Raw genomic sequence first — 27514 nt, 5'->3', positions numbered from 1 at the left:
AATTATATCAATTTGAAAATCAAGAATATATTTATAAGGTGTTTCGGTAATAACTTGTTAAATCCATAGTAATGTGTTATTCTTATACTATATGGGTTAAAAAAAATATTATAGAAACATGTGAGTGTAATAGGACAACTATAAGGCTTCAGTTGAAAAAAGCTGCCCAAGTGGCCTCCATTTAAGATCGGGTTTGGAAGACACAAAATTATATTCCAGTTAGAATTTCCTTTAGTGTAGTTTTGATCATCATCTTATGTTGATTGTTGAAAGGCTGCATGTCATGATACTAACATAATGGAATTAAGTAAAGAACAACAAGAAGCGCTTATTAATAGGGCACAAGAATCGTTAAACCTCTTTGGATTTGAAATACACCCATTTAAGGTATTTGTCGGTTTGTAATGGCATGTAGTGTCCTTAAACGTATTTGATATGCAACAAAGGGGGTTCCGCCCCTCTCTAAGTATTTGCGGGAAAAAAACAACAAACAAGAGAAATCAATGATAAAAATATTATTGTATAAGAAGTTCTAAATTTCTTTCCAGTATGCTAAAGAATAGTACTTTATAACACAAGCAACGAAGTTAGCATGGTTAGGGATGTGAAGTTGTATGGAGGGGATTATGAAAATGGGTGTTGCTAAAACGCGGAACGGAAAACGGAACGGAAAGCGGAACGGAACGGAAAACGGAATATATTATTTTGGATTAAATCACTTAAAATACACAAATTTTATCATAAACGATATATCATGTACACATTCAATTCCCCAACTATTAAATACAAGTTTTGATTTTGTCATGCTCAGTCTCTTCTTTACAAAAACTCGCTTACATAGACATACAGTCACATAGAATCGAATTTGAAAAGGGGGTTGGGGGTAAACGAACTTGAAAAGTATTTGACAAGCAAAAAACACAAAAAGGAGACAATTGTTTGATTCGGAAGGGGAGATAAAACACAAAAAGAAAACAATTGTTTGATTCGAGAGGGGGGATAAGTTCCAACTCCCAACATCTTTCAGTACTATTTTTTTTACACTAACTTACTACATTTCTTATATTCACAAAAAGGGTGAGAATGTGAACTTGAACGAACATTTCCGTAGTAAAAAGGTTATGACTGGGCGGGGGGGGGGGGGGGGGGGGGGGGGAGCAAATATTTGATATCTAAATGAACCATGGAAAGAGAAAAAAAATGTTTAAAAAAATATTAAGATTACGTTTAGGGCAAACCTTTACGGCAAGCTCGAATAAACATCTCTTATACACACTGTTTGTTAAAATTTTATTCAAAATAGAGTACTTTTCTGGATAGCCAAAGTTGTGGTAGATATAATGCAGATTGTAGAATCTTTGCATTTATTGAAGTTAAATTTTGTTTGTTTGCGGCACATATGTGTGCATGTTTGTGAGGGGGGGGGGGGTGGCGTATATGAATGACCCCGTAAAAAATTAGTGTGTTTTCCCGCTCATCGGAAAGGTCTTAGAAGTTGTAATAGATCCACCCCCCCCCTTTTTGTGTCCAAAATGTACACAAGGTTTAATAAATCAATTTTTAATGTGGCCGTGGGCCCCTACACAGACCCGAAACTGCCACCCCCTTTCTTGACTCGCGAATTCGACACTGCGTGCATAATCTGAATAGCATAACTAGATATACCTCCGCTCCGAAGGAGAGTAGGGTATACTGTTTTACCCTTGTATGTCTGTCTGTCCGTGTGTCCGTGTAGCTGTGTGTCTGTCCATAACAAATTTTCGTCACAGTTTTCTCAGCAACTACTTATTGTAGATGCTTGAAATTTTAACACAATCTTCACAATCGTCTCTGTCCGTTTCATACATAATAATTTTTCGTTGCAGTTATCTCAGCAACTACTCATCACAGATGCATGAAATTTAAACACAATCTTCTCTGAGGCATGCCATAAGTTGGGATACATTTTTGTTCAAATCCAACTTCCTGTTTGTCTGTGCGTCTGTCCGTTTCATACATAACAAATTTTTGTCGCAGTTTTCTCAGCAACTACTCATCGCAGATGCTTGAAATTTTATTACAATCTTCCCTAAGGCATGCCATACTGTGGGATACATTTTTGTTTAAATCCAATGTCAACTTCCTGTTTGTCTGTGCGTCTGCCCGTTTCATACATAAAACATTTTCGTCGCAGTTTTCTCATTAACTATTCATAGCAGATGCTTAATTTTAGTACACTCTTTGTTGAAGCATGTCATATGGGGGGATTAATTTTGATATGAAACTGATGTCAACTTCAAATTTATCTGTTTATCTGCCTGTAATTGAACTTGTGTATATTAACATGATAGTGTTTATTTACATCAGAGCGGGGGTATTACTAGTGACCATTGGCTCACAGATTTCTTGTTATTTTTGTCTTTTCAGACATTGACATTGGAAACAAATTGAAAGAGGGGGTGGGCCGAGGGAGTCAGAAAAAATTTCCAACATACAACAAATTTGACAAGCAAAAAAAAGGGGGATATGTCCTCTGCCCAAACACGAAAATCCTATAATTTTGTGTGGGGGGGATTTCTTTCAATGGCATTTTTTCCACGGATGTTGTGTATGACTCATGAATATATAATAGTTTACAATAAATTTTTAGTAAAAATGACTTTAACAACAAGAATATTGCTCTTTCATCTGATTTATATTGAATCTATGTTATTTGTTTGACAAAAAAATTTCCGTTTTCCGTTCCGTTCCGCTTTCCGTTCCGTTTTCCGTTCCGCGTTTTAGCAACACCCTATGAAAATGTGCTGAACCTCCACTAGGGCTGTGTATTGAGCAAAAAATTTCGATACAATACGATACAATATTTTTTAAAGCGATATGTGATATATTGGATTCTTAAACAAGTCCATCAAAATAGTCTTATAAAGTCATTTAATGCATGAATTTCATAAAAACTAAATGTTTTATAATCTATTTCCAAGTTCTAGCATCAATGCTACTACAAATAACACTTCAAATTAAAACTTTAAATGACTGAAAAATCAGCATATTGAAATAAAATTATCTATGTATTTTTTAATAATCATATAACTTGTGCTATGTCCTTAATGATTATAATTTTTTGGTCAGTTTCAATTTTAAAAAGTTAAATTTAATGTTTAGTGATTAAAATTCCCATCTTTTTCACAGAATTAGAAGAAAAATGTCTGCCCGATATGTATTGGAAGTTATTTTTCGATACGATATGCTCCTTGAATATTGATACGTATCGATATATTGATACAGCCCTAACCTCCACCCCCTTTATAATTTCCCTGGATTCATCTATAAAGCTAATCTATCCTGCAACTTCCCCTTGCATTGACCTAGAAGTACAATCTAATAGACCAAAGATTTATTCAGTCAATGTCCTAATGAACAATGATGAAGCCTTGTGCATGTATTCCGATGTTCTAAAAGCATTGTGACATCATGTATATTGCAATGTTTATGCCATAGAATTTTAGTTTCAACAGAAGAGATGTGCCTAAATCGGGTCGAAAATAGCTTGTTTTGAAGTTCAAAATGTAAAAAAGTTGCAGGATAAACAGAATACTTGGTACGCAAGCATATTAGGGCTGCAATAGTTAAGGAATGACTCTAATTCTTGGCCAAATTATTGACAGAGTATAATCTGGTTTGGGTGTTTACGCTTTTTTATAATCCGCTTTGCGATAATACTACTCGATAATTTGGCCAAGAATTTGAGACATTCCTTATAATTTAATTTTAAAATAATTAAACAACTTTGGACATGTTGGATATAAAATTATGTTGCTTTTTATGAGTTCAAATTTACTGCGCAATAATACAACCGTAGTAACAGAAGTGATGAGAAAGCGAGGGGAGGCAATAACTGATACATAGATCTAGCAGCCATGATGTTGTGTTTACATGAGGTATGTAAGATCGATTAACTGTTTGAAGTTAAAGGTACATTTATTAAATATGGAATTTTCCATGGATTCCGAGCACAGGAAATTAGGGGATTGCATGGATAAGATGATTAAGCTGGTCATCAAGGGGGTGTGTCTCCATACCAAACCAGATTATACAAAATAATTTGCGTTCCTTTTTGGAAATCAACCAATGAGAGGCGATAATACAAACAGAATTAAATTATTATCTTTTATTAATTTGTTTTAACAAATTATCAATTTGTTATAAAAATTATCAACTTGCTATAACAAAATAATTTGATTTAATAAAACAAATTAATAATTTGTTATAACAAATTAGTAATTTGTTATAACAAATTAATAATTTGTTATAACAAATTACTTATTTGTTAAAACAAATTATTAATTTGTTATAACAAATTACTAATTTATAGTGTTGGCAACGAGTACCCGGTTAACCGGTGTACCAGTGAAAACTGTCGCTAGTGCTCAGTGTCGCTCTGAAAAAAGCGGTAGCCGTGCAATTCGACACTCGTATAATTTGACCCAGAGAAAGTTGTTATCGCCTCATATAGGCGCAATTAGTGTTTAAAATGAAGTAAAATCGAAGTAATAAAGTTCCAAGACTATTTTCAGCAAAATCTTGGAAAATAAGTGTTTGACATTCGACGCTATTGCATCGCGATCGGCATCTGATCTGGGCTTTCATGTGATACCTCATCTCTAAAATTACATAAGAAGAAGTGCAATATATGACTAATTTAATTAGATATTTATTAATTGACTGAAAAAAAAACTATTTGGGAATAGAAAGCGACAGCAGAAGTGTACTATAAACTGTTTAATGTTTTTAAACATCGAGATCGGCATCCAACTTAATCAGCTGTTTGCACTCGAGAGAACAAATTATGATTAGTCAACTCGCAATCAAAACCGATCTATTGTAAGTAAGACAGTATTTTAACAAGATAAAATTAAAATAATTATCGTTTGTTTTGCCGATAAATGTAATGTTAGACACAAGTAAGGTTAAATTATGGTCTCGCCACTTGCAACCAGTATAAAATACTTCAAATAAAGTTGTGACGCGAATTTCCTCTATTTATTGTGGTTTTAATGTGTCTATAATGCTGAAAAGTTTTTTTTTTCTTGTACACAAAGACTAATGTGGATTTTCCCTATGAATGTTTAGGTGTTAATATTCTCTGTCATAAATTAAAAACTGAGCAGTTTTCAATCATTTTTCATCATATAGTTTTTGGTTAGATGAGTTCTGTTCACATTGATTCATTATATGTTCAATGATGATCCATGATAGGTGACATTCAGTAAATTCCGTCGATTTAAGCAAAGGGACTTAATTATGATAAAATAGTAATATCATTTATAGTGATATAGCATCTTTTTTTTGAAAGTGTGTGTGGTGGAGGGGGGCTTTCAATGAACATTTTTAATACAGTAAAACTAAAAGTTATGTCTGGAAAATAGCGGTGGAGCAAGCCCCCGGCCCCCTGTTGCTACGTGACTGATTTACTAAAAAAGAATATAACTTTGTGAAATTTTCTGATTGGTAAACTCATATATTTTAAAATAATTTGCTTAATTGTAATGAATAAAATAAGTTTTTTTTAATACAATAATTTGAATGTTTGTCATAAGCATAAAACACATTTATTTCAATAGCCATTATTCTGAATATTCAACAATATAAATATCTAAATGCAAAAATAAATAATTATTTTTATATATACATAGATGCATTTTAGTTTTGATATAAAGTCTACAGAAGTCCATTTGAGTCATCTTTGGCTCCATTTGGGTAAATCAACACACCGTTCAGTAAGATGCAATGTCACTGAAATATTGTCAATGTTGGGATAGACAAGATACCAGTAAGACAACTCTCAATTAAAAGAACTTGCCCAGTATTTGACGACAAAATCACTTAGTTTTAATAGATATTTTATGCGCTACTTAAGCAAAAATTGACATATTTTGTGGGGGAAAAATCAGAGAATTCTATATACATGTATTGGTCACTTGGTAGCTTACATTTTAGAATGGCTTAATGCTGTTTAAATGCAGTACAGACTGTAAGTCTGTTACAAAATGCCGTGTAACTTAGGTTCGATATATAGTAGAGGGCTGATATTTGGACACCTATATTACGAGATGTTTAATGTACTGTAAAGGTCAATGTCATATCAAGAGGTTAAAGATAAAAAGTATTAAAGATAAAATATTGTGATGAAATATCTAACACTATAAGTTCAGTTTTCCATAATTTGACACAATTTATTCTGGGACCCATTGGAATCATTCTGTTGATTTTTTTTGTGAAAATTGAATTATACAATTTCTCGTGATATAACTTTATGTGTAGCATAGTTACTTGTGAATTATTTTCAATTCTGACACTTATATATATGCTCTATTTTTACATAATATCTTAATATTCAAATTTACCAGTATCATTATAACTAAACTTATTGAATTCAAGTACCAGTAACATAAATATTGCCTTTATAAACAGCATCATGCAAGTTTTCAATAAATTAATTGATAATGTTGAAAAACGTTGAATGTCTGATTTCACAACTTTCTTAAAGGCCATATTTCAAACTATGTTGACAAAAATGTGTGATTGAATTTCTTTCATATCATATAAAGAAGAGATTTTGTATCCTAGCTAGAGCAAAAGATCAAAGTATCAGAGAAAATGAATTTGGGGAAAAATTGACCTATCTATTTTTTTTACACTTTAAATTAAATTTGAAATCCATTTTAAATTACCTGGTACATGTACTATAAAATCCAAATAATTCATTAGTTTGTACACATGTTGTAGGTGTTTAATGACAGATTGACAATTGTTTAAGATATTCAAGAAATTACATTTTAACCTGAAATTCAATTGAATGGCTTGATCAAATAAAATTTCTCTTAACATACATTTTTTCTTACTTTACTAACATTTATTATACTTTTTGCTAAACATTATTCTATAAAAAAGTGAAGACAATACAAGTATAAGAAAATGAGTATTGTTGATAGAGCTATGCTGAGAGTAGGAGTAATTTCGCTCTAATGATCTAATGTCCCCTTCAAATCTTTTCCTTTTATGGGAGAGGAGAAAAACAATGCAGACCAGACTGAGATTCAAATCGTGGCACCCTGAATCTCCGGTCAGGTCTCAAATAACCAACTGAGCTATCCGGTCACTGGCGATCGAACTGGGCTGACTGCCACATTCCTCCCTTCTTAAAGGTCTTGGTTTAAAGACCCCAACCCAGGATCATCCCTGGCAGGCTCTCACTTTTAGTTCCAGGGTATATGGCACATCACCAAATGTGACTAAGCCCCACCACTTGCCGTACAACAAACTTTCATTGTATTATCTCTAAACTTGTTGATGTTTGCCGAAATCTATATTTCAGCCATGAATGAAAAGCTGTGTAAGTTTCAGACGCTAATTAGGTACATCAACTGACTGAAAGACCAAGGTTGGCTGAGAATCTTACTATTATGACCAAATTTAAAGTTTTTGTGATGGACAGAACTACAGATTGACAGAAGTACAGATGGATGAGATTTATATTGCCCCCCCCCCCACTTTTGCAAAGGCAGGGACAATAATATACATGTATTTGAAAAGTTTATAGAATAAGAGAACTGCACAAGAACACTTTTTTATTACACAAATAGAACTTTCAGTGATTTAATGATAGGTAGACTTGTAAATAATAAGTGATTAAAAATGAGCAAAAAATACCTTTTTTAATGTTCTTCAAAGGCCAAGATAGGCCAGTATGAGAGGTATAGTATAGAGTATGAAATGCATGTAAAGTATATTTTATTGTTAATAGTTTCATGATAATTATGATAAATAGACAGATACTAGACCAATTATTTTGATGATCCTAGTGATACCATTTTTCTTGCTTTTGATTGATTGATTGATTGTATATTGTTTAACGTCCCTCTCATGAATTTTTCACTCATATGGAGACGCCACCATTTGCCGGTGGAGAGCTGCAAATTTTGTCCTTTACTCGGCACTTAGGGCCATTGAGCAGGGAGGGATCTTTTTCGTGCCAGCACCTACGGTGACACGGGGCCTCGGTTTATACGGTCTCATCCGAAGGACCGGCCTCCATGGGCCGCAGTGGGATTCGAGCCCGCGACGTAAGGATTGACTCCTTACTTCGCGACTCTAGAGCAGACGCTCTAACCACTGCGCCATGCGGGCGACTTCTTGCTTTTGGGCAACAATTTAAGTTTTTTTGAGTCAGTTTATGGATCTTCTAAATTGCTGTCCTGTCGCATGCATGGTGCAGTGGTTAAAATTTTCTAGAGTTGCCAAGTAAGGGGTTAGTTCTTATGTTGTGGTTTCAAATCGCACTGTTGGACATGGAGACTGCTCCTTTGGATGAGACAGCATGCATTGAGGTTTTGTGTTGCAATAGGTGTTGGGACAAAAAAGACCCCTCATACAAAGGGGGTTATTCATAGTCAAGGCGGATTCTACAGTCAGGGGAAGTTCATAGTCAAGGTGGAGTCTACAGTCAAGGTTCAAGGGGTAGTTCATAGTCTAGGTGGAGTGTACAGTCAAGGTTCAAGTGGTAGTTCATAGTCAAGGTGGAGTCTATGGAGTCTACAGTCAGGGGAAGTTCATAGTCAAGGTGGAGTCTACAGTCAAGGTTCATGGGGTAGTTCAATGTCAAGGTGGAGTCTACAGTCAAGGTTCAAGGGGTAGATCATAGTCAAGGTGGAGTCTACAGTCAGTGGGTAGTTCACAATAAAGGTGGAATTTACAGTAAAGGTTCAAAGGGTAGTTCATAGTCAAGGTGGAGTCTACAGTCAGGGGAAGTTCATAGTCAAGGTGGAGTCTACAGTCAAGGTTCAAGGGTAGTTCATAGTCAAGGTGGAGTCTACAGTCAGGGGAAGTTCATAGTCAAGGTGGAGTCTACAGTCAAGGTTCAAAGGGTAGTTCATAGTCAAGGTGGAGTCTACAGTCAGGGGAAGTTCATAGTCAAGGTGGAGTCTACAGTCAAGCTTCAAGGAGTAGTTAATAGTCAAGGTGGAGTCTACAGTCAGGGGAAGTTCATAGTCAAGGTGGAGTCTACAGTCAGGGGTAGTTCATAGTCAAGGTGGAGTGTACAGTCAATGTTCAAGGGGTAGTTCATAGTCAAGGTGGAGTCTATAGTCAAAGGGTAGTTCATAGTCAAGGGATAGTTCACAATTAAGGAAGTCTACATTTTGGAGTGTACAGTCAGGGTAGTTCATAGTCAAGGTGGAGTGTACAGTCAAGGTTCAAGGGGTAGTTCATAATCAAGGTGGAGTCTATGAAGTCTACAGTCAGGGGAAGTTCATAATCAAGGTGGAGTCTACAGTCAATGTTCATGGGGTAGTTCATAGTCAAGGTGGAGTCTACAGTCAAGGTTCAAGGGGTAGTTCATAGTCAAGGTGGATTCTACAGTCAAGGTTCAAGGGGTAGTTCATAGTCAAGGTGGAGTCTACAGTCAGGGGAAGTTCATAGTCAAGGTGGAGTCTACAGTCAATGTTCATGGGGTAGTTCATAGACAAGGTGGAGTCTACAGTCAACAGGTAGTTCACAATAAAGGTGGGATTTACAGAAAAGGTTCAAGGGGTAGTTCATAGTCAAGGTGGAGTGTACAGTCAAGGTTCAAGGGGTAGTTCATAATCAAGGTGGAGTCTATGAAGTCTACAGTCAGGGGAAGTTCATAATCAAGGTGGAGTCTACAGTCAATGTTCATGGGGTAGTTCATAGTCAAGGTGGAGTCTACAGTCAAGGTTCAAGGGGTAGTTCATAGTCAAGGTGGATTCTACAGTCAAGGTTCAAGGGGTAGTTCATAGTCAAGGTGGAGTCTACAGTCAGGGGAAGTTCATAGTCAAGGTGGAGTCTACAGTCAATGTTCATGGAATAGTTCATAGTCAAGGTGGAGTCTACAGTCAACAGGTAGTTCACAATAAAGGTGGGATTTACAGAAAAGGTTCAAGGGGTAGTTCATAGTCTAGGTGGAGTGTACAGTCAAGGTTCAAGGGGTAGTTCATAGTCAAGGTGGAGTCTATGGAGTCTACAGTCAGGGGAAGTTCATAATCAAGGTGGAGTCTACAGTCAAGGTTCAAGGGGTAGTTCATAGTCAGGTTGGAGTCTACAGTCAAGGTTCAAGGGGTAGTTCATAGTCAAGGTGGAGTCTACAGTCAGCGGGTAGTTCACAATAAAGGTGGAATTTACAGTAAAGGTTCAAAGGGTAGTTCTTAGTCAAGGTGGAGTCTACAGTCAGGGGAAGTTCATAGTCAAGGTGGAGTCTACAGTCAAAGGTTCAAGGGGTAGTTCATAGTCAAGGTGGAGTCTATAGTCAAAGGGTAGTTCATAGTCAAGGGATAGTTCACAATTAAGGAAGTCTACAGTTTGGAGTGTACAGTCAGGGGTTATTCATAGTCAAGGTGGAGTCTACAGTCAGGGGTAGTTCATAGTCAAGGTGGAGTGTACAGTCAAGGTTCAAGGGAGTAGTTCATAGTCAAGGTGGCATCTATGGAGTCTACGGTCAGGGGAAGTTCATAATTAAGGTGGAGTCTACAGTCAAGGTTGATGGGGTAGTTCATAGTCAAGCCGGAGTCTACAGTCAAAGTTCAAGGGGTAGTTCATAGTCAAGGTGGAGTCTACAGTCAGTGGGTAGTTCACAATACAGGTGGAATTTACACTAAAGGTTCAAGGGGTAGTTCATAGTCAAGGTGGAGTCTACAGTCAGGGGAAGTTCATAGTCAAGGTGGAGTCTACAGTCAAGGTTCAAGGGGTAGTTCATAGTCAAGGTGGAGTCTATAGTCAGTGGGTAGTTCACAATACAGCTGGAATTTACACTAAATGTTCAAGGGGTAGTTCATAGTCAAGGTGGAGTATACAGTCAGGGGAAGTTCATAGTCAAGGTGGAGTCTACAGTCAAGGTTCAAGGGAGTAGTTCATAGTCAAGGTGGCATCTATGGAGTCTACGGTCAGGGGAAGTTCACAATTAAGGTGGAGTCTACAGGTTGGAGTTGTTTATAGTCAAGTTGGAGTCTACAGTCAGGGGGAAGTTCACGATCAGGGGGTAGTTCACAGTCAAGGGATAGTTCATAGTCAAGGTGGAGTCTACAGTCAGGGGGGTTCTTTATAGTCAAAGTGGAGTCTGAAGTCAGGGGGTAGTTCACAGGCAAGTTGAAATCTACAGTCAAAGGGTAATGTGTGTCATAAAAACTCTATAGGAATACTCTCCCATTCCAAATGTAGAGCTTTAGTCAGCTGTTGCAGCGTCTAGGGATGTGATTGTCTTTGGCAAATGGATCATGTCAATCCGTTTTGTCTAATGCTGCTTAGTTAGGTTTAAATCTCGAGGTGACAATTGCAGAATCAGGTTTCTGTTGTTTTGCAAGAATGAGGTTGTCATTGCAAAATTGAATAGGCGTGTTCAGGTAGAACATAGTTAGAGTACCTTTTACCATCAAAGACCTTTAAATACGAACCAAATCAGTCTTACTCTTGTGTAATACCGTTTTTCATTCCACTAAACTACCACCACCAACTTTTTTAACGTCCTGGAGGCAGTTTTCTGTCTAATGTTCATTACGAAACCCTAGCACTTCAATAACAGGCTCTCTGATAAACATACTGGGACTAGCTACACCAAAATGTTCAATGGTGATGCTGTGGTCATACTCCATTGATCTGATATCTTTGAAGTAGATATTTGCATGGGGTGCTGTGGGACCAGAACACTGGCATGGATAATTCTTTTGAAATAAATCTTAGTCAGTTGAAAAGGGTATTGTTAGATGGTTTTTGCAGTTTAGGGATAATTCATGCTGTAGATGACGTCACTGTTTACATTCACTTTTACGTACTAGTAAATGTCTGAAGTGATTCTTTGCTGCTGATATTACATGTGGTATCTCGTATTTTTGCGAACATTTAATTTGGTGTTGCATTTTTATATTTTATAGTTGCTGTGCGTAACATATGGTGCTGTGCGTAACATTAAAACCTCTTGCAATTGAAGACTGGGGTACACCTGCTTTACCGGTCGCCCATTTTTCTTCTTATGCTACTAGTGTGCAAGATTCAGATGCAGCATATTTAGAAAGCGTCAATTTTTAGAGGAACACAGATTCAAAATAAAAATAATGCATTTTACTGGAATGCATTACATTGTATATCTATCTAAAAATAGGGAATTGCTATGTAAAATGTCAGCACAAGCTCGAAAGAAAGTGTAACAGATGGGCAGAAATGCAAAATGACACAAGGGTGTCCAGTCTCAACACTGCTTAATTTATGTATAGTGGAAACAATGTCGAAAAAGATTCACAATTCGCCAGAATTAATATGCTTTACTAAAGAACTCGTGCTTAGAGAATAAAAATCCTACAACACGCTGCAGACTACTAGTATACATCGTTCATTTTACAAGGTATTAAATTTATACCATATTCAATAAAAATAATCGATATCAATATAGTAAGATATATATCAGGAACGCAACTCAATAAATGAAACGGGAAGAATACCGGTTTTGAAATGATATAACATTAAATTATATAATACAAGTATCAATAATTCACATGCCTAGGAATACCAGTATGTTGTGTACTATATCCCACTTATTATTTTTAGAATCGGTAGGAGAAGAAAGTAGTGCAGAAAAATTACAAGTTCCCTAATTTGCAGATTTGCTTAAAAATTGTGCAGATTTACTGAACTGGAACTCAAATCTGTTGATAAGGAATATATCTTTCCTTCCAAGAAAGCTTGGGAAATGTAATTTATCAAGATGATCAGCTGAATTATTTTGTGTATTATAACGCTGGTGTGCAAAGTCTGAAATTCCCCTAAATATGAAACTGCCATTTTGAAGAGCGACACTTATCCCTGATGCTCATAACTAATTCAGAATAATTATTTCCTACGATTTTTTCCTCTAGAATTATTGACTTATACCTAAACCATCTATATCAAGTAAGACTGCCTTAAAATTTTACTGTATACCTGTTTTACAGACGATATATAAGTCAGGTGTGAGAAAATAGGAAACTGCCATTTTAGGGAGCGACAGTTTTCCCTGATGCTCGTAACTAATTCAAAATAATTATTTTATACATTTTTTCCTTCTAGAATTCTTAAATTATACCTAAATCATCTATATCAACTGAAACCGGCGAGAAATTTTACTGAATAATTGTTTTATAGAGGATATATAAGTCAGGTCTGAGAAAATAGGAAACTGCCATTTTGAAGAGCGACACTCAGCACTGATGCTCATAACTATTTCAAAATAATTATTTTTGACAATTTTTCCTTCTAGAATTCTTAAATTATACCTAAACCATCTATATCAAGTAAGACTGGCTTGAATTTTTACTGTATACCTGTTTTATAGACGATATATAAGTCAGGTGAGAGAAAATAGGAAACTGCCATTTTAGGGAGCGACAGTTTTCCCTGATGCTCGTAACTAATTCAAAATAATTATTTTTTACGATTTTTCCCTCTAGAATTATTAAATCCTACCTTAATCATCTATATCAACTGAAACCGGCGAGAAATTTTACTGTATACCTGTTTTATAGACGATATATAAGTCACTTGTGAGAAAATAGGAAACTGTCATTTTAGAGAGCGACAGTTTTCCCTGATGCTCGTAACTAATTCAAAATAATTATTTTTTACGATTTTTTCCTTTAGAATTATTGACTTATACCTAAACCATCTATATCAAGTAAAACTGGCTTGAAATTTTACTGTATACCTTTTTTATAGACGATATACAAGACAGGTGTGAGAAAATAGGAAACTGCCATTTTAGGGAGCGACAGTTTTCCCTGATGCTCGTAACTAATTCAAAATAATTATTTTTTACGATTTTTCCCTCTAGAATTGAATTCTTAAATCATACCTAAATCATCTATATCAACTGAAACCGGCTTAAAAATTTTACTGTTTACCTGTTTTATAGACGATATATAAGTCAGGTGTGAGAAAGTAGGAAACTGCCATTTTAGAGAGCGACAGTTTTCCCTGATGCTCGTAACTAATTCAAAATAATTATTTTTTACGATTTTTTCCTTTAGAATTATTGACTTATACCTAAACCATCTATATCAAGTAAAACTGGCTTGAAATTTTACTGTATACCTGTTTTATAGACGATATACAAGACAGGTGTGAGAAAATAGGAAACTGCCATTTTAGGGAGCGACAGTTTTCCCTGATGCTCGTAACTAATTCAAAATAATTATTTTTTACGATTTTTCCCTCTAGAATTATTAAATCATACCTAAATCATCTATATCAACTGAAACCGGCTTAAAATTTTACTGTTTACCTGTTTTATAGACGATATATAAGTCAGGTGTGAGAAAGTAGGAAACTGCCATTTTAGAGAGCGACAGTTTTCCCTGATGCTCGTAACTAATTCAAAATAATTATTTTTTACGATTTTTTCCTCTAGAATTTTTGAATCATACCTTAATCATCTATATCAATTGAAACCGGCTTAAAATTTTACTGTATACCTGTTTTATAGACGATATATATAAGTCAGGTGTGAGAAAGTAGGAAACTGCCATTTTAGGGAGCGGCAGTTTTCCCTGATGCTCGTAACTAATTCAAAATAATTATTTTTTACGATTTTTTCCTCTAGAATTATTAAATCCTACCTAAATCATCTATATCAACTGAAACCGGCTTAAAATTTTACTGTATACCTGTTTTATAGACGATATATAAGTCACTTGTGAGAAAATAGGAAACTGCCATTTTAGAGAGCGACAGTTTTCCCTGATGCTCGTAACTAATTCAAAATAATTATTTTCTACGATTTTTTCCTCTAGAATTATGAAATCATACCATAACCATCTATATCAACTAAAACCGGCTTAAAATTTTACTGTATACCTGTTTTATAGACGATATATAAGTCAGGTGTGAGAAAATAGGAAACTGCCATTTTGAAGAGCGACACTCAGCACTGACGCTCATAACTATTTCAAAATAATTATTTTATACATTTTTTCCTTCTAGAATTCTTAAATTATACCTAAATCATCTATATCAACTGAAACCGGCGAGAAATTTTACTGAATAATTGTTTTATAGAGGATATATAAGTCAGGTCTGAGAAAATATGAAACTGTCATTTTGAAGAGCGACACTCAGCACTGACGCTCATAACTATTTCAAAATAATTATTTTCTACATTTTTTTCTTCTAGAATTCTTAAGTTATACCTAAATCATCTATATCAACTGAAACCGGCGAGAAATTTTACTGTATAATTGTTTTATAGAGGATATATCAGCCAGGTCTGAGAAAATATGAAAGTGCCATTTTGAAGAGCGACACTCAGCACTGATGCTCATTCTTCATAATTATGCGTGTTTCTCGTTATTTATCTGTTAAATAAAAACTGGTTGATAGAACTTATATATAATTTTTTCAACTTATATTTTGATAAATTACAGATATTTAAGGTTCGTTACTAGTCTTCAGTTCTCGGTTCACCTCCGTTCACACCTTTAATTGGTATCAAATTATCAATCGACCATGGGGAGCTGTGTTTGTTAGTTATTAACATACAGGTAATTTTTGACACCTGTCTGAGATAACGCCCACGGCGTGGTTCACATCTATTAAGAAATGACTGAGGGACTGTGGCATGTTTTTTCTTTTTTTTTTTAAATACAAGTATCTGTTCAATTTACCGCGATTAAATGTGTAGCCGTTTATTCTCTATAATATAGAAATTTAAAAGATCATTTAATAATTCTATACGAGGTAAAAAAAATGAAAAGTTCTAAAATTCTAAAATTTTATTTGTCTTGCCTTCTTTTAAGATTAAAATAAACAAAGAAAACATAAAAATCAGCGACTTTGGATACTATTACCATGGAATTAAAATCAGTGAGACACCGCTTCGATTTGAAGCGACCGAAATCCCTAGGCATGCGCAGAAGCCAGTGCTCAGTGTCGCTCTTTTCCCTATATATTCTATTAAGAGCGACACTGAGCACTAGCGACAGTTTTCACGGTTACACCGGTTAACCGTCGAACATAGCGAGTATCGGTTAGTAAAATTGCTATTCGGTTACTCGGATAAAATAAATTTTACATAGTAAAGGCATAGAAAATGAATGTTTTATAATTTATAAATGTATACTAACTACAAATTTCCCTAATTTTAGGTACCGTTAGACTTGATCTAGTGCATGATTGAAGTGAATCAAATTGTTTTGATTAGTTCTCACAGTTTGTATAATTGATTGCTTGGGGTATACGTATTTTGAAGGCCTGGGTTATAATTACCTCATTTGATAATTTAACGAGATGCCGCCGCAGACATAATTAGCTTGGAGTTGTAACAAAAGAGCGGCTGATTTAAAATCTGTTAAATCACCTACGCTTAAATTATTCAGAAACCAGCGATTCACTGGACACTTTACATATTACTGTAACTATTAATCATGGAGTATATAAATAATCATTCTCCTTGATTGCGACATATTTCGTGGGCTGAGAAAGAAAGTGTAAAATGGTGATTGACGATGACGTATTTATTTGTCTTTGTTTGTCAAATTCCCTATTAATTATCTTTATTTTAAAATCGTAAATCGTTGACGATACCGTATGTGTGTATTCATTGTATTGTAAATATAGTGTCCCTACAAGTATATTTGTGCATTACTATTACCGATAGGTATAGAATAAGATGAATAATAGATATTGATACTTTTACCAAAAATCATCCGAGTAACCGGGTACTCGATCGGAAGATGAAGCGAGTAACCGGTTACTAAAAATCGTCCGACTTGCCAACACTACTAATTTATTATAACAAATTGATAATTTGATATAACAAAGTAATAATTTGTTATGACAAATTAATAAAAGATACTTTTGCGGCCCTAATACGCTTCCGTAACTTGGTTACTGCTTGAAATTTAACTGATATTTGGGCTTAAATTGGGTTGAAAATGTGATGGTGGGCTCGGCAAGCCTTGCCCTCTATCACGTTTTCTTACTCTGGCCCAAATATATGACTTGTATTTCAAGACAGTAAACATGTACTTTATATATACTCTCAATAAAAAGATTTTTAAAATGCAGACAAATGATTTTTATTATATTATGTTTGCTTAGAAAACAAAAGTTATATTATTGATAAAAGTTATACAAAATCTCTGTAAAACCACAGGAGAATTTTATCAATAAAGTCAATTGAACTCACTCACTCATGCATATAGCTCATGGTTTGGTCAATCGAGTTTTTTATATGAATTGATTTTATTGATAAAATAGCAAATTCCTGTCACTGTGGTAAAATGAATTAGGTGACCCCAACATCTCTAACATTAAAAATGAACAATATACATGTTGTACATGATATTGTAACTTAAGAATACACATTGTTTAAAGAATAAGACAATTTTTTTTAGAAGTGCACTAGTCTAGCTCTTTTGGCAAATTACCCCTAGCCACGGAGAGTTGTTCACCTGAAAAAAGAATTTTACAAGATGATTTTATGCTAGTATTTTCATTCAGGATCAATAATTTTTAAAATCTCTACAATCAATTAAAGTTGTTGATCTAAGTCATAAGTTCTTTTGTAAAACGGGCCTTGATCAGATCTGTATTTGAAGCACTCTGCATACTTGCTACATGTGATATATTTAAATATTGTAGATTGGTTGGTACAATGAGCACGTAAAGGATGTGTTTAGGCTCCCCTACCCTCCAGATACACTGGGACTTCTGGTCATCAGTACACCAGAAATGTTTGAGAAGGCCTTTATACCATTTGTCAGACAGCAGGGGGAGTGTGGTGGAATACGAGATCCTATAGATCAGTGTGTAATGCATTACTTCAACAAAGTCAAACAGGTAGGAAAATTTCTTTTCTCGTATTTCAGTATTTGAATGTCAATCTTATATGGTTTACTTGTAAGGTCTGACTTGATTGTACAGGTACGTCATAAAAAACAAGATGTGTTTGTGAAACACTGATCCCCTGTATGGCAACATAGCAAGGATTAAACATTTCTTAAATGCAAATTTAATATATCGGTACCCAAAGTAGGGTATTCTCACTGGAAATACAATTGTGAAAAAATATGAAAGTAGGCCAGGGTTAAATTTTTTTCATATGTACGGAAATCTCCAAGGTCAAGTTCAAAAGGTCAAAGTAAATGGTATCCAATGAAAGGTATTGCCATTTGAAGTACAGAAGCCCTAGCCCTAACCCTTCAAAAGTTATGGCCAAGGTTAAATTTTTTTTTAAATTAGGTCAGCCTCCAAGGTCATGGTCAAATGGTCAAAGTTCTTGATATCAGATGAAAGGTCTTGTCACAAGGATTAAATAAATAAAGTATGAAAGCATTAGCCCTAACCCTTCAAAAGTTATGGTCAAGGTTTGTTTTTTAAAAGTAGGTCAAACTCCAAGGTCAAGGTCAAAGGGTCAAAGTTCTTGGTAGCCAATGAAGGGTCTTCTCACAAGGATTACATATGTGAAATATGAAAGCACTAACCCTTAGCGTTCAAAAGTTATTGCCAAGGTTACAGTTTTTTCATAAGTACGGAAATCTCCAAGGTCAAGGTCAAAAGGTCAAAGATGTTGGTATCCAATGAAAGGTTTTGCCACAAAGAATACATAGGTATATGAAGTATAAAAGTCCTGGTATCAACTGTTCAAAAGATATGGCCAAAGTTAAAGTTTGGAATTTTTTGTAAAAGTGGGTCAAACTCCAAGGTCAAGGTCAAAATGTCAAATTCGGTGGTACCCAAAGAAAGGTCTTGTCACAAGGAATGCAATTGTGAAATATGAAAGTCATAGCTCTACTAAATCAAAAGTTATGGGCAAGGTTAAAGTTTTTGCAGACAAACAGACAGCTGGACAGACAGAGAGACAGACAGATGGATGGACACGACAAAAACTATATATTCCCGAAACTTCGTTTATGAGGGCATAAAGAATTTGTAATTTTATGAAAGCTGGAGTATTTCCTTTTAACTATAATTTCTATTATTAATTTTAGGTTTTTACTGATTATGACATTGAGTCACTCTACGACTTTGAGATGCACCACAACAGAAGACCAAAAATTTTAGTGCAGACAGTAGGATATGTCTCAGGAGCAGCTTATTACTATCAAAAGTCAGACGTCACAAATCCACCCTGGCCACCAGAGAAGGTGAGAGCAGCTCATTAACTTTTCATGTACTTGACATTTGAAAATCATTTCCCGCGACATCATTTCCCTGAAAGCTTCTTCTGATCAAACTTTTGGTTATTTTCTTTCTGTTGACTATTGTCATTTAACTTTTTACATTTTTAACTTTTCAAAAACTGCTGGCATTGTCCGTTTCTTATTATTATTTTTCTGTACATCTAATTTTGCTCCAAAGTCAACAAGTTTCCAGATTTCTAACAAAGGGCTGAAAGCTTCTTCTGATCAAACTTTTGGTTACCGGTATTTTCTTTCTGTTGACTATTGTCATCTAACTTTTTACATTTTTAACTTTTCAAAAACTGCTGGCACCCCTCATTTATAATCCAAGTGTCTTCGTGAGGGGGCCGTTTCACTGCTTTAGTGTCACTTGCCTATATACGATATGTGATGTGTTAGAAATGTAGGCAATGCAAGTTCTTTCAGGGTATATACAAGTGCATTTAGAGCAGAGACCTCAATAGCATAATGGATAGCGCGTTCGGATATTTTCCAGAAAATAGGTGTAGCATCAAATAAGACCTCTCGTTGCTCGCAACGAGATCGTTTCTAGTTTAACTTGAAATTGCATTGGCAAGAAATATTTTATTCTTTTCAGAAAATATGTGGAGTGTGCTATCATCCAACCTATGGAGGATGGTTTGGTTTACGAGGCGTACTAATTTTCAAAGACATTCAGTGTCCTAGTCTGGAACAGACTTTACCCCAAGATGTTGTCCCAAGTCAAGAGATGAGAGTGAATCTCCTGAATAGATTCAATTTTCACTGGCAGGACTGGACATTTAGGGACCTTATTCCTGTCAAACAGAGGTACTCCCAGGAACAGATTCTTTATTTCTCCACTAAACCAAAGGATCGGACAAAACTGATTGAGAAAATCAAGGCATCCGAGACATTGTTACCGGATAATCCAGGGGATGTGCAATATCAGGATAAAGGACATTCAGAGGAAACTGTAGAAACTGATGACACAAATCTATTGAATGGTAGTTAACAAATGATGATAGAACATAAAAGGAAGTGCTTCATGTAGGAATATTTGGTTTTACATTTCCTGTCATATAAGTTTTAATACGTAATATGGGTCTGTTTGATTGCATGGCAGTGCCAAGCAATAGTTGACTATAACCTTTAGTTATGCTTATTTTTAATTGATAAATTTTAAATACTGGAATACATGTATCCTATACCTATTAAATCTGAAAATGCCACTGTTTTCATGTGTACTACATTATGACAAAAACCATCATAGGATGTACTTATATATTTATTCTTCAACAAATATTATACATTTAATGAACAAAAAATCCCAACAAATTAGAACAACAAAGTGCTTAATAAGCTTTCTAAAACATTCTACTTAAGATAGAGGTATGAGTTTCAGCAGCATATAAACCTTAAACCCCCCTATGTAATGTATAATAAATAATACTCTGAATATGTGGAAGCTTTGCAGTGCATAAAAGTAAGTTAAGCATTTAAATATGAAAAAGTTTTTATTTTAGTTTGATGGACCTAAAATGTTAAAGGCCCCAGTTGAAAGTCAATTAAATTCTTATCGCTTCTCAAAGTAAACATCACGCATTTCCCTATCTCGTTGAGATGAAAGAGTAGTAAAGTGACGTATAAGTGGAGGTCGCCTTGCGGCATGGTCCAGCTGAGGCAAGTTGATGTCATCAGTGTGACGTGTGGAGAGGATCATGCTGAATAATTAATAATAAGTCAATATTACAATCTGATACAATTGATAAACAATATGTCAATACATGTATTACAATCTGTTCAAAAGTAAATACAAAACTGTACAGTACATGTAATTAATTTTATTTTGGTTGTATCATGCCCTGTGATTGGCATACCTGGTAAGAAAAATTAGTTTATATCCTATGAACTTTGTCGCACAATTCATTTGAAGTATGGTGTCATGATAGGGCCATTTGCAAAAGTGTAATAGTATAATTGATAGTACCATCGCAATAAAAAGTTAATATTGTGCTGGCACATTGTCATTTTGTGCTTGTGCTTTATTACTAAACTTACTACATTGTACTATTATTATCACTGTTTGAAAGTGACAACACACACAAATCACATTGTATGTGATCAATGGCAATGCTCTTACACATTGTCAATTATTGATAATTATGCATTGTTATACACATACTTTAACAAATGTCATTATCAAGATACCATTTTGATGTCAAAAACATACCAATCCAAGTGAGATTGCTCTTGAATTTTGCATAATTTGAAGATATTTTTGAAGGGAAACCCAGTTACAGAGTGTAACTTCGGTCCAATGCAAGGATGTCTTAAACAATACATGTATTCAGATGTAAATTATATAAATATAGGTCCCTGGTAAAGTGGATTTGAAAACATATTTTCAAATAGTTACAGTACTGTGTTCTGGTAACCTTTTTAATAAAGGGTTATCACTGACTGTCAAAAGGCAACATATGTCATAATTTATGTCTTGCATATTAATTTTGTTGGGAAACTCAAAACATACTTCATATAGCATTTCAAAGACTGGAGTCAAGTGCAGTTGTAATAGTCAATGGATAGCTGTGCACTTTTAACACAGCACTTATGTTCCATAAAAAGAATTTGGATACTGTTTGAAAAAAGTAGTATTGGGTGAATTTTACTTATGCAAAGCTTAAAATGATGACGATTTTGAAGAATGGCAGGGAAACATTATTTGGGGGTAAAGAGGTCGGTTCACTTTATGCATAAGATGGCCCTGTAGAAATACCAACTGATTGATCAACACTTTATTTTCCATTTGAAGCATTAAAATAAAATAGAAACTTAGTGCTTTTATATCCTATTAAAAAATTCCTCCTAGAAGTCCACTTCTTGGAGAACTGGCTTTATGAAATTGCAATGTTCAGGAATTTTTAAGTAAACAGGTATAATTGAGTACTTTCCGTGAAGAAAAATATGAATGCACTCTCTGATCTAAAAAATAAAACATGTCTTTTAATCCTCAGAAATAGTTCTATCATTTACTAGTTGCATATTTTAGATCAGAGGTTGCACTCTATATCAAATATCGTAAATTGCTTTAAAAATTGGCCGTTTTTGTAGACTTTTTCAGAATATGAGGAAATTGACACATTTTGTGACGTCATAATGCATTGACTAGCCAGAAAATTACGTCATTTTTATAGATACGCAGTCACCAAAGATGTGATATTCAATGCATTGTTAACTAAAACTATGTAGTTTCAGTTTTTCAGAAATCCACAGGGCCAAATAAGGCAAAAGTGAACCTTGTTCTTTACTAATGAATATTTAGTACATTAATTTAACTGGGTGGTTATCATAATGACATATTTAAAGTTGCATATAAATACATCTACAATGTATATTTTCTTTTTGATTCATGAATTAGTTTGTTTTATTTCATATTGTTTGTATTACAATGTTTTTAAAAGTTTATAGTTACAGTTACCTCAAAATGTAAAAAATTTGCTGTAACTTTGCTGGCTTATATTATGATACCCATCACATAAATTAGTAAAATTACCAGATTAAATTATCTTGATTCAAAATTTAAAAAAAAAATCTGTAAATTCAATAAATCATTGAAATAAGTTGAAATGAGTTGAACTCATTTCATTTTTGGGATACTTAGGTAGGTACATATGTACAGTATAAATATTGTGAATATCCAATGAATACACGCTCCCCCACAATCCTTGTTATGATCACTCTGACAGTTATTCTCAGTAAAAAAAAAAATGTTTGTTCATTTGTTTGAGTCAGAAAGGATAGAGAGAGAGGGACAAGAAAGGAGTGCATGTAGACAGAGTGCTTAAAGAATACATACCTCCAAACCGTGTCAAACACATAGCACAGAGAGCACGCAGTGCCACAGCACAGAGCACACAGTGCCACAGCACATAACCCACACGGTCAAACAACAAGCCACACATGACAGAACAGTCACTCCAAGTGCATTAAATGGAACTTTTGCCAGATACCATCTTATTTAGTGTGGTGATGATTCAATCTTCATATTTCTAATTTCATTTTTAATTGTTTCATGTATGGGTGTACAATTTGTTTCTAAACATGCCCATTTGAACAGTTAACTACATGCAGAAAGGGAATATAATAACTAGCTGGTAAATTACTGGAGGTGTTAATGAAGATGGATGTAATTTAAAAGCATGCAATTTAAATAAGGATATATGTATTACTTTTACCAAGGTTTAGCAGTGATTTAGACAGTAATTACTTTACACTACATCTATGTATGTTATATATATTTGACTCAAACTAAGTTCTAAAGAAATAGACTAAATTTGATTCTAAATTTTAAAATAAAATCAATTCAGGTTTTTTTAAAAATATATGGAATTTGCAAGCACTATAGTAGGTAGGATAGTATTGTACTGGGTAAGTTCTACTGATTTTGATAGAATATTTATAAATTTAGGGAATATATCACCAGAAAACAACTCTAGTCTTGATAATATTGAAAGACATGCAGTCAAATTGTCAAACACTCATGCAAAACATGCAGAATCAGAAGAAAAAGCAAACACATTTACTTCAGTTAGAGTTAATGTATTACTATACTGTAGAATTTTGTCAATGTAATGATTATTTTCTTTTCTTCTTTTCTCAATGATCTTAAGTTAGTTTTCTGATGATTTGTGTCATTGATATAGAAATTAACGTGTAAAAAATTACCAGTATATGAAAATCGATGTTTACAAATGCTATTGAGCTTAATCCTTTCCCAGTTTTGTAAAATAAAAGCTGTGCATGATCATTCAAGTCTATTCAAACAGATTTCACACTGTAGCATAAAGAAGGATTTTTACTTCAGCAAGTTAAATCAGAGTGTATATTACCAGGTATTTTAAATTTTGTATGAAATAGGAATATTATGTGATTTATGCATGTCCACAAAGCATGAATCTGTGATTAAACTTGCTGAGGTAGACAGATATTATTTACAAAGAAAGTGATGCTAAAAAAGCTTTGCAACAAAATGAATATTAATATGAAGTTAGTAGGTCACTGTTAGTTTGGAGTGTACACCCATACTTACAATGGCACATTGCGCTTAATTTGATCCTCAGCTTTTGTTGGGATCATGAAATAATTGACTTTCTTTAATGTTCCAGATTTATCAACATAAAACTCTCTATGCTACTGGGCATTCTGAAAAATGGTTGTAATATTATTTTTAGTATCGATTTATGGAACCAAAAAAAAGTTATCTGTTAGTGTCACAACATGTATTATAAATTTTATGTCACTACATGTATAAATATTAAATCTTTAGAACTTTTGATAAATGCTAACTGTTCAGCATTTGTCAAAGACTAAATTGTTAACTTCCTTTTTTTATTTAATAAAATTTTGTTATCAACACTCATTTTTTACACACAGCATGTACGTATATTAATAGTACCGAAGTATCGGTACATGTATTTATTTAATATGAGTTGCAAACATTAATTTTAGTATGCAAAATCTGAATTTATACCTGGAAACCAAACTAAATTATATAATGCAGTGTGTACAGTGTACATGATATGATTTTTTATGTTTAAATGGAGTTGAATAATGAAGATGTTAATTTGGATAATTAAACATGTACATTTCTCCAAACCTTATCAAAAGACTTGAGTTCTTCTTTCCTATCAAAGTCTATATTTGTTAGAGAATACTTTGGTGTGTGCAGCCATCTGTCTCTTGTCCTTGTTCTGTTACTGATCACAGTCTCGGGTTTGTGGGTATAATAGGTGGGGAAATCCCCTCCCTTACAGTATGGATCAGCAGAGGATGAAAGGACATGTGAACGGTAGTCCTGGAAATATTTTGCAGTGGCATTGCCATATGTCTCTCCATAATCATATTTTGTTGTTGGACAATGTCCTCTATATCTAAAAAAAAATAATGCATAAGTTAAGTATATATATTTAATTTTAGAGCTACGATAACAATTTTGTAGGGGAGATTGGGTTAAAAAAAAAACTAATTTCAGGTGTGTCGGTCTGTCCACACAATAATTTTGCAAGTGTAACAGGAGAGGAGAAAATGCAGCAGACCAGACCGGGATTCGAATCCGGGCCCCCTGAAACTCCGGTTAGGTGCTCTACCAACTGAGCTATCTGGCCACCGGTGATCTAACCTGGCTAACCGCCACATTCCTCCTTCCTTAAAGGTCTTCGGACCTCCAAAGACCCCAACCCAGGCTCATCCCTGGCAGGTCTTTCACCTGTCAATTCCAGGGCATGGCACGGCACCAAATGTAACGGGAGAGGAGAAAATGCAGCGGACCAGACCGGGATTCGAACCCGGCCCCCTGAAACTCCGGTCAGGTGCTCTACCAACTGAACTATCTGGCCACCGGCGATCTAACCCGGCTGACCGCCACACAAGTATAAATGGGAAATATATCATATATGTTATATGCAATAGAAAAAATAAAATATACATTTGTGTGAATTGTGTCCCTTTAAAACGATGACAATTAAAATTTATTTTCTTTCGCTTTTCTAGAGCTGCCTATGATTAAATACCCCCATATCCCCATCCGAATTAAGCTGCTTCATATGGGCGTGCTACTAAATGTCTTTATATCAAATCACAGAAAAAGACGAAATTATTATCTCCTTTCTTAAACGAGGGGAAATATTGTCCTTGCATCAAAATTACCAACACAGTTTACAATGAAATAGCAAATTTATATTACAATGGTGAATGAATCAGCTGTTTGCAAATGAATGAACAGAGACCTCCTTTAATTTTCGGCATACATACCCCGGCATAAACCTTGGAGGGATAAAGGTGGCATTGTTTGTTGTAATTAGGGTACCAGACGCCCGAGACATGATGGATATTTTTACACCTAACAGTGCACAATGTGATGTTGTTTACATGCCTTAGAACACACAGTGCAATCAATTGCGCGCATAAGATAGTTCTACAAAATAATTGAAACTGAAATTAACATAACATTTTCCGAATCCTTCAATTGCTATATTTTATAATTCTTTGATGTATAAGAAGTAAATACCCAACTAAAGTATATTTTTACGCGTTTAAATTAGAGGTAAAATCCAGCGCACGAATATAATCGTAACTAAGTAACTTTGCAATAGTGGAACTCTTTTGTACTTCCTTCTGCAGAGCGCGGGATTTTTCGAATACTTTTAATGAAAAAAAAAACATACAGAAGCCTTGTAAAAGGATTGTTTTTTCTCTGTTATTCAGAAAAATATGAGAGGGCTTCATAATAGCAACTAATCATGCCCCACCTATTCCTGGGTTCTTGACACAGGCACTTGTTTGTTTTTAAGTTAAACAAACTCAATAAACATTCTAGCTTTTCACTCAATTAAGACTTTTATTTGATCCCATTTTTTATTTTAAATTGCGATTTAATTACGATTATACTGAATTTGTTTCTCTTCTTGTCATAATGAGATCGATATACCTTCCTAAATCTTACATTCTGATAAGTAAGTAAAGAACAAGGTTCACGTTTGCCTTATTTGGCCCTGTGAATTTCTTCATAGTTTTAGTTAACAATGCATTGAATACCACTTAGATCTTCAGTGACTGCGTATCTATCAAAAATGATGTAATTTTCTGGCTAGTCAATGCATTATGACATCACAAAATGCATCAATTTCCTCATATTCTGAAAAAGTCTACAAAAACGGCCAATTTTTAAAGCTATTTTTCGATATCTAATATAGAGCGCAACCTCTGATCTAAATTATGCAACTAGTAAATGATAGAACTGTTTCTGAGGATTAAGAGACATGTTTTATTTTTTAGATCAGAGAGTGCACTCATATTATTTTTCTTCACTAAATGTATACCTGCATGTTTACCTAAAAATTCAAGAACATTGCAATTTCATAAAGCCAAATCTCCCAGACCTGGACTTTTAGGAGAATTTTTTTAATAGGATATGAAAGCACCAAGTCTCTATTTTATTTTAATGCTTCAAATGGAAAATCAAGTCTTAATCAATCAGTTGGTATACGAGGGGCGTTCAATAAATAATATGTCATCGGTGCTCCGAAAGAAGCAAAACGCTTTTCAATGATTTAGACTTAATGGTTTCATTTAAATATTCTCTTTTAATTAAAAACACATGTCCGTAACATTTTTATCCAATTCCTGATTCTTTTTAGAACACATTTTGGGTATGACTGATCGTATACTGGAATATGGCAGATCCTATGATTTCCTGGACTTGTTTCTTAATTCTTTTTAAAAGGTATTTTACTAAAGTTTGGAAAATGAAACGAGTCAAAGGGTGAAAGATCTGGCAAATA

The 27514-nt window shown here is 34.4% G+C and overlaps 2 protein-coding genes across 2 annotated transcripts; one reads left to right on the top strand and one right to left on the bottom strand.

Annotated features, from left to right (window-relative positions):
* The first annotated feature begins 245 nt into the window (after nt 1-245).
* On the top strand, nt 246-20404 carry LOC134263645 (cyanocobalamin reductase / alkylcobalamin dealkylase-like). Its single transcript, XM_062746023.1, has 4 exons — nt 246-387; nt 17653-17850; nt 19002-19157; nt 19792-20404. Exons 1-4 carry the CDS (start codon nt 298-300, stop codon nt 20185-20187), a joined length of 840 nt encoding a protein of 279 aa, XP_062602007.1. The 5' UTR covers nt 246-297; the 3' UTR covers nt 20188-20404.
* Nucleotides 20405-20444: 40 nt separating this feature from the next.
* On the bottom strand, nt 20445-26128 carry LOC134263646 (ciliary microtubule inner protein 2C-like). Its single transcript, XM_062746024.1, has 4 exons — nt 25986-26128; nt 24832-25105; nt 24265-24377; nt 20445-20896 (listed from the first exon to the last, which is right to left on the bottom strand). Exons 1-3 carry the CDS (start codon nt 26054-26056, stop codon nt 24366-24368), a joined length of 357 nt encoding a protein of 118 aa, XP_062602008.1. The 5' UTR covers nt 26057-26128; the 3' UTR covers nt 20445-20896; nt 24265-24365.
* Nucleotides 26129-27514: the final 1386 nt, after the last annotated feature.

The sequence above is a fragment of the Saccostrea cucullata genome, unplaced genomic scaffold (genome assembly GCF_032062105.1).
Source record: "Saccostrea cucullata isolate Sc308-1 unplaced genomic scaffold, CSIRO_AGI_Scuc_v1 ctg325, whole genome shotgun sequence".
Taxonomy (NCBI): domain Eukaryota; kingdom Metazoa; phylum Mollusca; class Bivalvia; order Ostreida; family Ostreidae; genus Saccostrea; species Saccostrea cuccullata.
The sequence above is the reverse complement of the archived record's forward strand: the minus strand, read 5'-3'. Positions and strand labels throughout refer to the sequence as shown.